An 11,608-nucleotide genomic window follows, 5' to 3' on the forward strand; every position below is an offset into this window, starting at 1 on the left:
TAGTTCACGTCCTCTGCGACGAGAATCCAGACGAATGAAACCAGACTCAACCTTCCACCATCTGCTCGATCCAGATTAGCGACTCGCTCTTACGAAACAAGTGGTTCTGTCTTTCCAACAAACGTCTGCGGCCGACAAATGCGGGTCTGGACGGAACCGAGACGGTGGAGGGTCTCACGGTCTCACCGTCCTTCAGTGGACGCGCAGCAGCAGTGGGAGGGGCGGGGATGCTGCTGAGGATGAGGAGGACGGATGAAGGATCGGCCTGCTGCTGCTCGACAGAGAGCGGGTGGTGATGCCTTCAGGAACGTGTCGTTAAAACCGCCGTTACGATGACGCGATGATGAATTTTTCTTTTGCTTTTTCACCTTCTTCTTTTTCCTTTACCTATTTTTTTTTTCGGTAATCTGTATCCACTAAACACATTTTTAACCACTTCTTGTTTCTGTTGTTTTGCAATGTTTTACTATATAATGGATTTATAGCAGTCAATATTCACGCCGTAGTTCTAAATTTGCCCCCAAATATTTCCAGTTTAAGTGACGGTCTGATTTAAAATGTAGCCGATACTCATGTCGTTGCACACGAGCAAATGAAAAACGGTTCCAATGATCCAACAATGCTGCTAGATAATCATGATCAATATTAAAATTGTGTTACCACAACAATGAACTTCTGCTGAGGCACTGAATAAAAACTGATCAGAAACAGCTGAACTCAGATCATTTTGTCTCTGTTTTAAATCCCAGTCCGTTCTGACTGTGTGGGTAAAGTTAGCACTTGACTGAGCTGACAGACACCGTCAGACATGGTCTGCATGCAGATGTGTCATCGCTGGGACTTTTCCAGTCGCAGACTCAAACAGCTGCTGCCACCAGGACGATTCCAAAATAGACTCAGATCCAGACAACAATCTCAGGTTTGGCTCATCGTTGAAAGAGAAACGCTGAATCAGAGATGGGGCCTTTGAAAACAAGTCAGTGGCAACGTTATTTTAACTTCCTTTGCCTCTTTAAATAAAACACCTTTTGTTCTTGACATAAAATGGCCTTTGATCCATAAATAGAATTCTTTTCATTTTCATTGAGCAGATCGCTCTCTCTCTTTTAGTCGTGATTATTTCAGATCACATGAATGTGATTTTATTTTTGACGTGTGTCAATTGGCTCTTATAAAAAAAAAACTATAAAATACATGTGTTGTTTCTTTCTAAACAGAATCACCAAAGTGATTCCAAAACTGTGAAGGCTCTGATAACGTCTCAGTGGTGTGCTGCATGTTAAGGCGTCACCTGTAGCCTGCGTCCGTTTGCCTGACAAACGTATGGCGTCTAAAGTAGTGTTTCTCATGAAGGCTGTGCACGTGGAGTCGCAGGCCTGTTTAATTACACCTCGCTGGTGTCCATTAGTGCAAAGTGGTCCTCTAACTGGACTTTGCAAACGCAGTTGAAATGTAACCCTGGGCAGGAGAGGCACCAGCATTAATGCATCATTGTCATATCAGATGACGGAACAATGTCTGACAGCTGCTGGCCGCGTGGTTGGCGGCGGCCGCACCCTTTTCTCCAGACGAGCCTCTTTTCTTACCTCTGAAAGTCTGCGCCTCTCCAGAACCCGCCCATCATGACATCATTTACAGTTCTCACACAGAGAAAGACACCAGCTCGCAGCAGCTGCTGGAGGTTTCTCACCTCTCTGGCTTCATTTTATTTGCTCAGCTTCAGCAAGATCGACCCAAAACTGCGTCTGCAAACATGTCACTGGGCAGTCATGTGATTAATGAGACATTCATTTTTGGTTTACAAAGTCCTACTTCTTTTTACTTCCCAGCATCACAAGATTTTCACCACCAGTCTATTGTGCTAGCTTCATAGTATATCAGTCATTCAAAGCTCACACGCACACAAAGATAATTATTCATGGCCCAAAACTGAATTTCATAATCTCGAGTCAGTGACTCATACTCCTACCTTCAGACGATAAGTTGCATGGCAACCGTCAGATTTCTCTCATCATGCATGTTTTTCTGAGTCTGGTTCAGTCGAGGCTTCTGCATCAGTTTATTAGCACATGCTGCGTTCAGTATTATGAGGACATGATGTACCAGTCTAAAACTTTCTTGAGCTGTCAAGCAACAAGTTGTGTGATGGCAGAAGACCGAATATCTGCATTACATTACATTACATCCTCTGTTGTCACAGCTTCACCTTGCAGAATATATCGACTCCAATACTGTGAAACATTGTGCGCATCTGCCCATAAATGTGTGAGTCTGAAGGCATTCCAGTCAGTGAGAGACAGACTATCTTTCCAGGTGATGCAATAGTGACACATGTTCATTCATTTCAAATCTCCTGCGCCACTACTGTCTCTGAGAGTTCATAGCAAAATTCTTAAATGAGAAGCACTCATTCAGTAATTGTTGCCATGGAAACCATCATCTGTGGACACCAGAAGATGAATCATATTCTAAGGCAGCTCTGACACTAAATATTCCAGACGATGGTTCGGAATTGGTGTTTTGTTTTGTTTGTTAGGGGTCAAGGGCTTTCTGTTTTTTTCCAACTCAACTAATTTGCCTTATCTCTCTCACCTGTGTGTTGCAGCTCATTCATTATAAAAACCCAGGCTCTCCTTCACCTTCTTGCTTCTCTGTCTGCTCCTCCCTGACAGCAATGACTCATGGTTTATTAGGGTCCTTGTGTAACAAAAGTTCATAGCTTCCCAGCTCCGGAGATTTGGCCCGTTGACTCTGCCTCTCTGTTATGAGTTTTGGATGCCTGCTTTTAACTGATTTAAGTACCCAACATCTGCATACCACCTGCATGCCGCTGGACATATACTGTATTATTGTGTCCGTATGTACCTGCATGCCGCTGGACATATACGGTATCATTGTGTCCATATTTACCTGCATACCACCTGCATGCTGCTGTATACATACTCAGTTCTTGTGTCCATCTTGTGTGAGATCCTGATACGTTCTTCACATGTAGAAATAAGATTTGGGGCAATTCTAACTCTGACTCTGTACACCTGGTTATTTTATGTGGCCTGCAGCAGCCTTTTTTAAATTATTATTTTATTTTTTTGTTCGTTTTTTTGGTCTAATTTGCTATGTTTGAATGTTACCAGTTTGTCTGGAAACTTCCTAAACGTGCAAAACAGTCTGAAGGTTGGTTGATGAAAAATGGAAAAGCTTATGAATGTTTGTACTTCAAGAGGGACACCAGAGGACTACAGTATGTACTGGGTCAGTAATAAATAAGTCCAAATTATGTGCTTTGAAGCTAACCACTGAGAAACTGGAATTAGATAAAAGTGAAACACGGGTCCCATACTGTTCAAACAATCACTTTCTGTACTGTTTACAGTTTGTCCTGAGATTCACAAGTTATTCTCTTCATATATGTTTATGTTGGGCTGTGGAAGGCAACATATTCAAGATTAATCTGTGCAAGCTCAAGCAGAACAACAGGGAGAACACACTCTAAGGTAGGACGTATCCAGCTTCTTTGTAACTGTTTCACTGCCTACTTTAAGAACGACCCATTTTATATTTAATCACAATGTTCTCACTGTTTTGCTGAAATTGTATTTCCTCATTTTTACCTGTATTTGCCTGGTTTTCCGGTGTATTTGATCTTGATACAGTGAATTTTCATATTTTCATATCAGTATTGTTCTACCATATCCAAATCTATTTAGCGCTGACTGGTGATGCCTGCCCAGACCGTTGCACATCCTTCACCAAAGCCAACCCTGGGGACCATGTTGACCTTGGCTTCTCCAGCAACATTGATGCAACACTCATCACTGAACAGGATGGTAGGCCACTGCTTGTCTTGTAACCCCTGCTTACGGTCTCGGTGGCAGTGGAGTCTGGTATGGAAGCCAAAGTTAAGGTTAAGTTGGTCGCCAATGCTTTGTCTGGAAGTGAAATGATGTCTCATTGAAAAGGTTTTTTTTTGTTGTATTCTTTGGTATTGGCCCCAACATGTAAGGTGCACTGTGTACAGTGAGAACATTATGTGGAAAACACAAAATGTCTGTCCTGAGTGTGATACAATTGCCCCCCATCACAAAACTCACTGAAGTGTGACAAAAAGTATGAAATCCACTGAGAACATCTCAATGTCCCAAACCTATTGTGAATAGTGTATACAGACATGTCTGTTGGTGTCTCCCATCGAGTCTCATATCAGGCTAATATCTTCGTTACATTCAAGGGCAACACAAACCTCCTTGACTCTGGGGTTCATGTTACAGTCATTTAATGCAGCTCCCTCAGTGAAAGTGGGTGTGTGCGCTCAGGTCCGGATGAGTGTCAGAGGAGCAGCAGATGGACGGACCTGAATGCAGAGATGCTGAGGGTGGGATCAATGGCGGCTGCTGAATTATTGATCAGCAGTCTTTCTCTCCACTGTACCCCAAACAAGAGATGTGTATCATGCCAGAAAATCTGCGAGGCATGCCATTAAATTTTCAACTGCAGCCTCTGACACAGATTGCGCACCCCCACCGCCCCCTGCAGGGCTGATCAATCAGATCCCAGCTTGCTGGTGCAACCTGCTCCTCAAAGATCTCAGTGATCAGTTGCGTATTTGAGCCCCAAATCAATACGGAGACTGTAAACCAAGTGGAGTGGAGGAAAAACTAATAACCAGCCGTCCTGTTGCCATCAACCAACCAATACCCCAGAGAGCATGGCGGTGGGAAAAGGGGGCGACAGCGGAACATGACTTAGTGTGTGAGTAAACGTGCTGACAGTGCAACATTACATTACAGCCCTCTCACGATGCATCTTCCTCCAGGACTCTGTGGATATTGTGGGCTCTGCCATTTTCTCCTTCTTTTGTCTCCATGCCAGCAAAAGTGCTGCGTGTACATGAGAGGAGTGTGTGTGTGTGTGTGTGTGTGTGTGTGTGTGTGTGTGTGTGTGTGTGTGTGTGTGAAGTGCTGGCCTCGGAGTGACCGGTGTTTATTAGAGGCAGCCTCTTGCTGCTCCCGCTCCATTGAAGCCATCAGTCATTTGGACTTGGCCCGTCAGCTTTGGTCTGCTGTCACTCACTACAAACGCCCACTCAGTCTTTGTGTGCGTGTTCACAGGGTGAACTGAGAAAAAAAAAAACGCTTTTCATAAATTATTTACTTAAATGACGCTATTCACCAAGAAAATATCTGTAAAATTAATAGATTATCAATGTAAGTCTGCCTGGTTTGGTGCACCGTTGTCTGGACTCTCACTCAACCTAGTGTGTCACTGAGACACTAATGGAGACAGTGATGGATGTGTTCATTCGCAGAGGCACTCACTCTACACACACATATAGGTTTCATCATGACGTAAGAAACATTACTGTGTGTCAATAATGCTGGATGGCTCCTCTGGGAACAGGACATCTGTAGGGATCTGACAACGTCACATGGCGCGTTAAGCTGTAAATCTGCTGCGTTCACCTCTCTCTTTTTAAAGACCATCACCAACTTATGTAAAAACATCTTGAGCGTTAGATGTTTATGTTTATGTTCAAAAAAGGTTACTGCGTTTTAAATATAATTTTTAAAAATTTGTAAAAAAAAAAAAAAAAAGTACTTTAAAAATACTTTATAAAATGCCATTTTCGAAAGTCACAAATGCAACACAGTTTGCTGAAGATTGAAAAGTTCTATGCCGTAACATACTGCAACAGTTTGAATTCTTATTACAATCATCAACTTAAGAACATACTTACAACAATAAAGCAATACAGCATACAGCAATAAAGGTTAACCATGTGCAGCCCACAGCTTCTATACTTAAATTCCACTTCTCGTACGTGGGTGCGTTACCCAGTCCGATCCATCTAGTAATGTGTTTATCCCATTGGTTTTCCGGCAAGACATGTAAGAAAAGTCAAAGTGAATGTGATAATTCCTTATTCTAATAAGGCACTGGAACCGTATGAAGAGGCTTCTATATGGAGAGAAGCACTAGATTATGGGGAATAATTCAGAAATGAAATAGTGTCTCTGCTCAAAGCCACTGTCCCCTTACTTGAGAACAAAATCTGACACCCAGACCCCACATAAATAAATCTCAGCATTTCCTCTCAGGGTTTGCAAGAACACATTCCCACTGTTCAAACCAATCAAATTCAAAATTCGCTGTCCACAACGCATGTACACGTCCAGTTATTGAAAACACGTCAGAATGAATCCACGTTTATTGGCTTTTACCTTTTGCATATTTCATTTTCCACACAGCTTTAAGCAGCTGCGAAGACGAAAACAGAGCTGTTAATGAATTCCCTACCACCTTTGGCTGTGAAAAAAAAACAAAACAGAAGCATTTGAACGCCAGCATTGCCACGTCAATTAAATTCTATTACCCAGTTCAAAATGAATTCACCCTGGAAGAGAGAGCAGAGTGATGACAAGAGAATGGCCATTGTGCCACGGGTGGGTTGGAGTGTTCAGTGTGTCGTGGGTCTGTCAGCCATGATGACTGTGCACTCCTCCGCCCTGCTCATCAGTATTCAAGTCACAGACGTGGAGGAGAGAATATTTACACTCGGACTCGGCCCTTCTGCAGAACTAAATCCCGTTATGGATTTTCCTTGAGTGAAAATGGGAAAGATCTGAAGACTCTCTCAAGCCTTCTGGGTATCGGAGCATGAAAAGAGAAGGCTCATGACCAATCGGGTGATTTGATCTTTAATTAGAAGGTGGCGAAAAAGAAAAAAAAATCAATCACTTTTCCAATATGACCTTCGTGCCCCTGAACATGCCACACATGCATATCAGTTCAATACCGATGTTTAGTTACATGAGATGTAATATTATGTCATGATGTTTGAAAGGCTGCTGGTAACACACTCTTCTCATAGTGCACTGCAACACTTAAAGTAACATTCAGGATTTGAAGGATTAAATCAAATATGTATTCCTGACTGTTAACTCTAGAACTCCGATGGTAGTAAATCCATCAATCGCACAAGAAAACAGCTCATAACGGTCTTATATAAATGTGCAAATCATTTGTTTACTCGCAGCCTCAGCAACACGCTCTCTCTCAGGATAAACACACCACCTCCAGTCCTCCTCTTCTCCTGAGGCCACTATTGATTGTGCAATACATTCGCTTCAATAGAAGGACAGCGATGCAAACAGAGACGCAAGAAACGCTCAGTGAACAGAATGAAAGACACATTTTGGAAAATGTGAGTCAGTGTGTTTTTGTTTCCAACAAATGACTGCACCAGCCAATGGTTTCATAATTTGCTGGTCCAAACAAGAACTGAAAGATCTGCCTCACCATGTAAGATAGACAACATAGTCCATAATCGACACACAATTCTCCCCATAACTGTCTTTGTGCCACAGTTGATGCTCTTCTCTATGGACTTTAACCAATGTATGTATAAAATACATGAATATACATAACTGAATATGAGAGAAAAGAGTTTAGATCTGACCCCAAACCAAGACCAACACTGTTTGGAAAGAGCAGCGGGTTCGTATCATCAGCTACAAAAAGGTTGTTCAGTGACTATGTTTTTCAATGTGAATTAGCTTCATTCATCGACAAAGAGCAACGTAGCACACACACACACACACACACACACACAACTTCTCGACTGTATATGTTACCAGACTGTCATCACTTCAGCAGAAGTTTGCGCAGACGTGTACAGCAGGTTCGGTCACTGTCGAGCTAAATGGCTATATGCAGGTTTAGTAGAGGTAAAACTGCGTTATCCAGGTACCACAGTAAAGAGAATTTCTCTCCCACAGTCGGACAAAGCTGTTGTAGATGTATTTCAAGCGTCCGATCTTTTCCAGCCTCAGGCAATAATTCGATTCGCTGGGCTGCCATCTGACCAAACTCAACACGGTCGTCCATTTCATTGAGATGTGAGTCACTCCCATCATGCCATTCATGCGCACTCAGCCCATCAGTGTCTGGTGACTTCAGAACTGCTACTTCATTCACACATTTTTTGTGTACACACAAACAGTGCGATGAAGCTGACAATTGTTGACACTTCAATGACTTCTCCTAAAGACTGTCTCAGTTAAGCTGCTACTCCTGGCTCGAGCTCCTTCCTGCCGCGTAATGATGAGAGGCTCTGGCAGCATACAGTAGCAGGTTCAGAGAGTTGAAGTCCAGGTGAGAGGTTCATAGCCTCTTTAACGTTTCTGTGTACATATGCTAAAGAACGACTCAACGGTGGGAGGAGAGAAGCGTGTCAATGTGAATCCTCTGTTCCAGGAACACATCAGCAAATGACAGAATAATCTCTTACATCATATTGGATTACTTTGAGCAAAATCTGCAGCAGTACAGACCGTCTAGACATGTGGCTGAAATACAATCCTGTGTGTGAGGGCATGGGTGCGTGCGTGTGTGTTCATGTGTGTGTGCTCATGCAGAGGAGCTACCCAGAATAGCTAATGACTCATCATTCTAACTCCTTTCTCTTCCATTATCTTGCTTTTCGCTCCATCCATCTCCACACCTCCCCTACCGGATCCACAAATCTCCATTCTGTAGGCTTTCTGTACTAAAGACAGTACTTTTTCAGTTCATTTTAAAACCATCTCAGGCCTCTGGTTTAATCTCCATACGCTTAATCTTAATACACTTCTTCTCCTGAGAGCAAAGTTGAACCATTCTTCTTATCTACCTCCAGATTATCTGATGGTTACGTGAACGTGGTCACTCTTGCTAAACACAGAGATCATTTTAAGCAGTTTCTTGTTTGCATGGTGGTGTCCATGGTATGAGGGACACTCACTCTCTGGTCCTGGCTCTGACCATTTGCTCGATCATGATACTGCAAATAAATTCAAAATCGCCCATTTGCAACATCACTGTCACAGGCGTCCATACTCAGAGCTAAACCAAGACGTTTGACCACCTCCTATTTCTCCACGCATTTCCCGAAGCTTTATCCTCAATCACACTATCAACCAAACATATCCAATTTCATGTTGGTATACAATGGTTCACTTTCCCAAGCAGCTTTCCACCCTGCAAATCGACTGGTTCCTCCTCACAATCAGCTGCAGAGGTGCTACTCTGAGCCTCTGCCAGATGACTACTTTTCACCTTATCTCTAAGGAGTGCACTCATTTCCACAGCTTGAATCTACTGCGTGAATCTGACTTGGCTACATGCTTATACTATACTCAGAAGACCCAAGTATATATGACAAACAGCAACTATATTGTGAACTTCGCTGGCTGCCATATTGTCACCTGCTGTCTGCAACAAAATGGCTGAACAGGAATTCACTCACTTATCGTATACAAACACCATACACATCTCTACTACAATCTCTGAGGCATCAAGAATATACTTCCTTTTCCTGACTGACCTTTGACCTGTGAGGAGAACTGAGCCGTATGCCGGGTCTCAAACAGATGGAGCTCCTTGTTCAGGTCACAGACTGTTAGGTCGACGTTCCAGGACTGTAGACCTGAGGGGAGGAACATGACAATGAGTGTGGAATGAAATGAGAAAAACAATTAACATTTATTTATGTCAGTGTCAAGACAAACCAGAGGTAAACCATGCATGAGTTATGTGTGGAGTTCATTGCCATTTTAAAGAGAGTTAAGTAGTAAAAATCTTCTCAGTAATAAAGTGTCAACAGAAGGACAGTTTAGTCAGATGTTAATAAAATAAAGGCAACAATAAACTATCAAAATGTTAACTAAAAATGCTAATAGTAGCTCCAGCTATAACTAAGCTAGATGACAGCATTCACATGAAAGGCTACGAACAGTTACAGTTAGCATGTTCTTACACCACCACCATTTTTTTTTTCTGGAGTCACTCAGCTGTAACTGCCCCTCTGCTGACCTACCATGTGTGATCTGGTTCCGAGCAGCGTCCAGGTGGTGACCGGTGGAAATCTCTCCGATCACAATCAACATGCGATAGTTTCTGTGCTCAGAAGCGACGCCTGCATGTTGCTCTCCATGGTCCTGAACAATCCTGGACTCCTCTGAGACAGAGGCTGTGGTGGGAATTTCCATGGTAACAGGGCCGCCAGTAGACGCGGAGCTCTTTTCCATCTCCATGACAACTGCATCCGAGGTAAGTACCATGACTGAGCAGGAGGAGATGGGAGGGCTGGTGGGCGAGGCTCTGTACTATGGTGCAGACTGGATTGGGCTGCGGTGATGTGACTATTTGACGACATTACGCCTCATTGGCGACCACCTGAGAAGATATACGGCCGGCTGTCGGATCACAGTCTCCACTGATGAATAAGGAGAAGATGAGGGTGGAGATGTTCCCGCTGAGTAACATCCACTCTGATTTTAAAAGCCAATGAAAATCAGATATGTTCCTTTAAACGGAGAGAACCTCTGAGACGTTACCAGGGTTACTGAGTTCATTCTTGATTCTTTTAAAGACAGACTGGACCAAAAATACGCAAAACAAAGCTTCTATTTGTATCCCCTGAAAGAATCCAGCGCTGGTAGTGACTGGCACATCTGGGCCCCTATTGTGATCAAAACACTGCTTCATCTGTGCTGGGAATAACAAGAGCGCACAGTCAGCGTAAATGAATGGTTATAATAGGCTGCAGGCATTGTGATCTCTGCTTCACCAGGTGCAGTGGGAAAGAGGAACTAAAGCACTAGCAAAAGAGAGTGTTTTAGGGAATGTATTTTAACCACCATTCAATGGCTGAACACAGTGATGAAATCATTTGACCTATTTTCTTGAAACAATCGTAAGTTCATTTCAATGGTCTTCGGGGGCAGAGACGCCATGAGGAGTCACTGCTATAAACGATCCTTCAAATGACTCTGTCATTACTGCAATATAATTGAAAACACAACACCACATATTAAGACATGTCGACCTAATGCTTGAGATCACCATTCCACTAACATTTTGCACACCCCAACCAAGATCATGGTTTTACAGTACATCTAATGTAATCTAAAGGAGAACACAGCGCTGATACTGTGCAGCCTGCCAGAGAAAATCTACCGACTTTTTTACTATGACAACAAGCCCAGCGCGTTTTCTCAGGGGGAACTGAAGAGGCGGAACCATGTCCAATAGTGTCGCAGAGTTCATCGCATGAAAGGTGAGACATCATGAATCAGCATTCACAGCAGCAGCTCCGCAGAATGTCGATCTGCTGCCCTCTGCTGGAGTTAACAGGAACCCGCATCATTTATTAATATATTGTTAAGGGTGGACGCTCGAGGGAGCATTCACAACTATTGCTGTTCATCGCGGCCATTTTTTAATTTGAATTTTAAAATAATTGTATGCATTTTTTTTGGAGAGGATTGGTTAAAGAGTGTAACTGCCCCATAATAGAGGGAGAGCGAGTATAACAGCGAATGCAATACTAATAAAAAATATTTCAAATGAGCTTGTCAACTAAGTGCGTCAACTATGAGTTCTTCATTCGCAGGTTTAAGGTAGATTTTAAGGTTTAAGGTAGAATTTATTGTTATTATTTACTCGGGTTTGAATGGCAGTGGAGCTCAAGGCCGTTGTTATGGATTCTGTTAGCATCTTAATGCGCTCGGAAATTCTCAAAAAGACTTTGCGCCAACTCTTCAGATGACAAAGCTTAGGCTGAATATGA

At 42.9% G+C, this 11,608-nt stretch overlaps 1 protein-coding gene across 1 annotated transcript in view; it reads right to left on the reverse strand.

Annotated features, from left to right (window-relative positions):
- Window positions 1-10,088, reverse strand: part of map1aa (microtubule-associated protein 1Aa) — a 29,133-nt gene extending 19,045 nt beyond the window's left edge. The window contains exons 1-2 of the mRNA XM_053865408.1: window positions 9,854-10,088; window positions 9,362-9,463 (exon numbers count right to left, since the gene is read on the reverse strand). Of these exons, the coding sequence (XP_053721383.1) occupies window positions 9,362-9,463; window positions 9,854-10,070 (319 nt within the window). The 5' untranslated portion in view covers window positions 10,071-10,088. The remainder of the gene's footprint in view (window positions 1-9,361; window positions 9,464-9,853) is intronic.
- Between the last annotated feature and the right edge of the window lie 1,520 nt (window positions 10,089-11,608).

Source organism: Synchiropus splendidus, chromosome 5 (assembly GCF_027744825.2).
Source record: "Synchiropus splendidus isolate RoL2022-P1 chromosome 5, RoL_Sspl_1.0, whole genome shotgun sequence".
Classification (NCBI taxonomy): Eukaryota; Metazoa; Chordata; class Actinopteri; order Syngnathiformes; family Callionymidae; genus Synchiropus; species Synchiropus splendidus.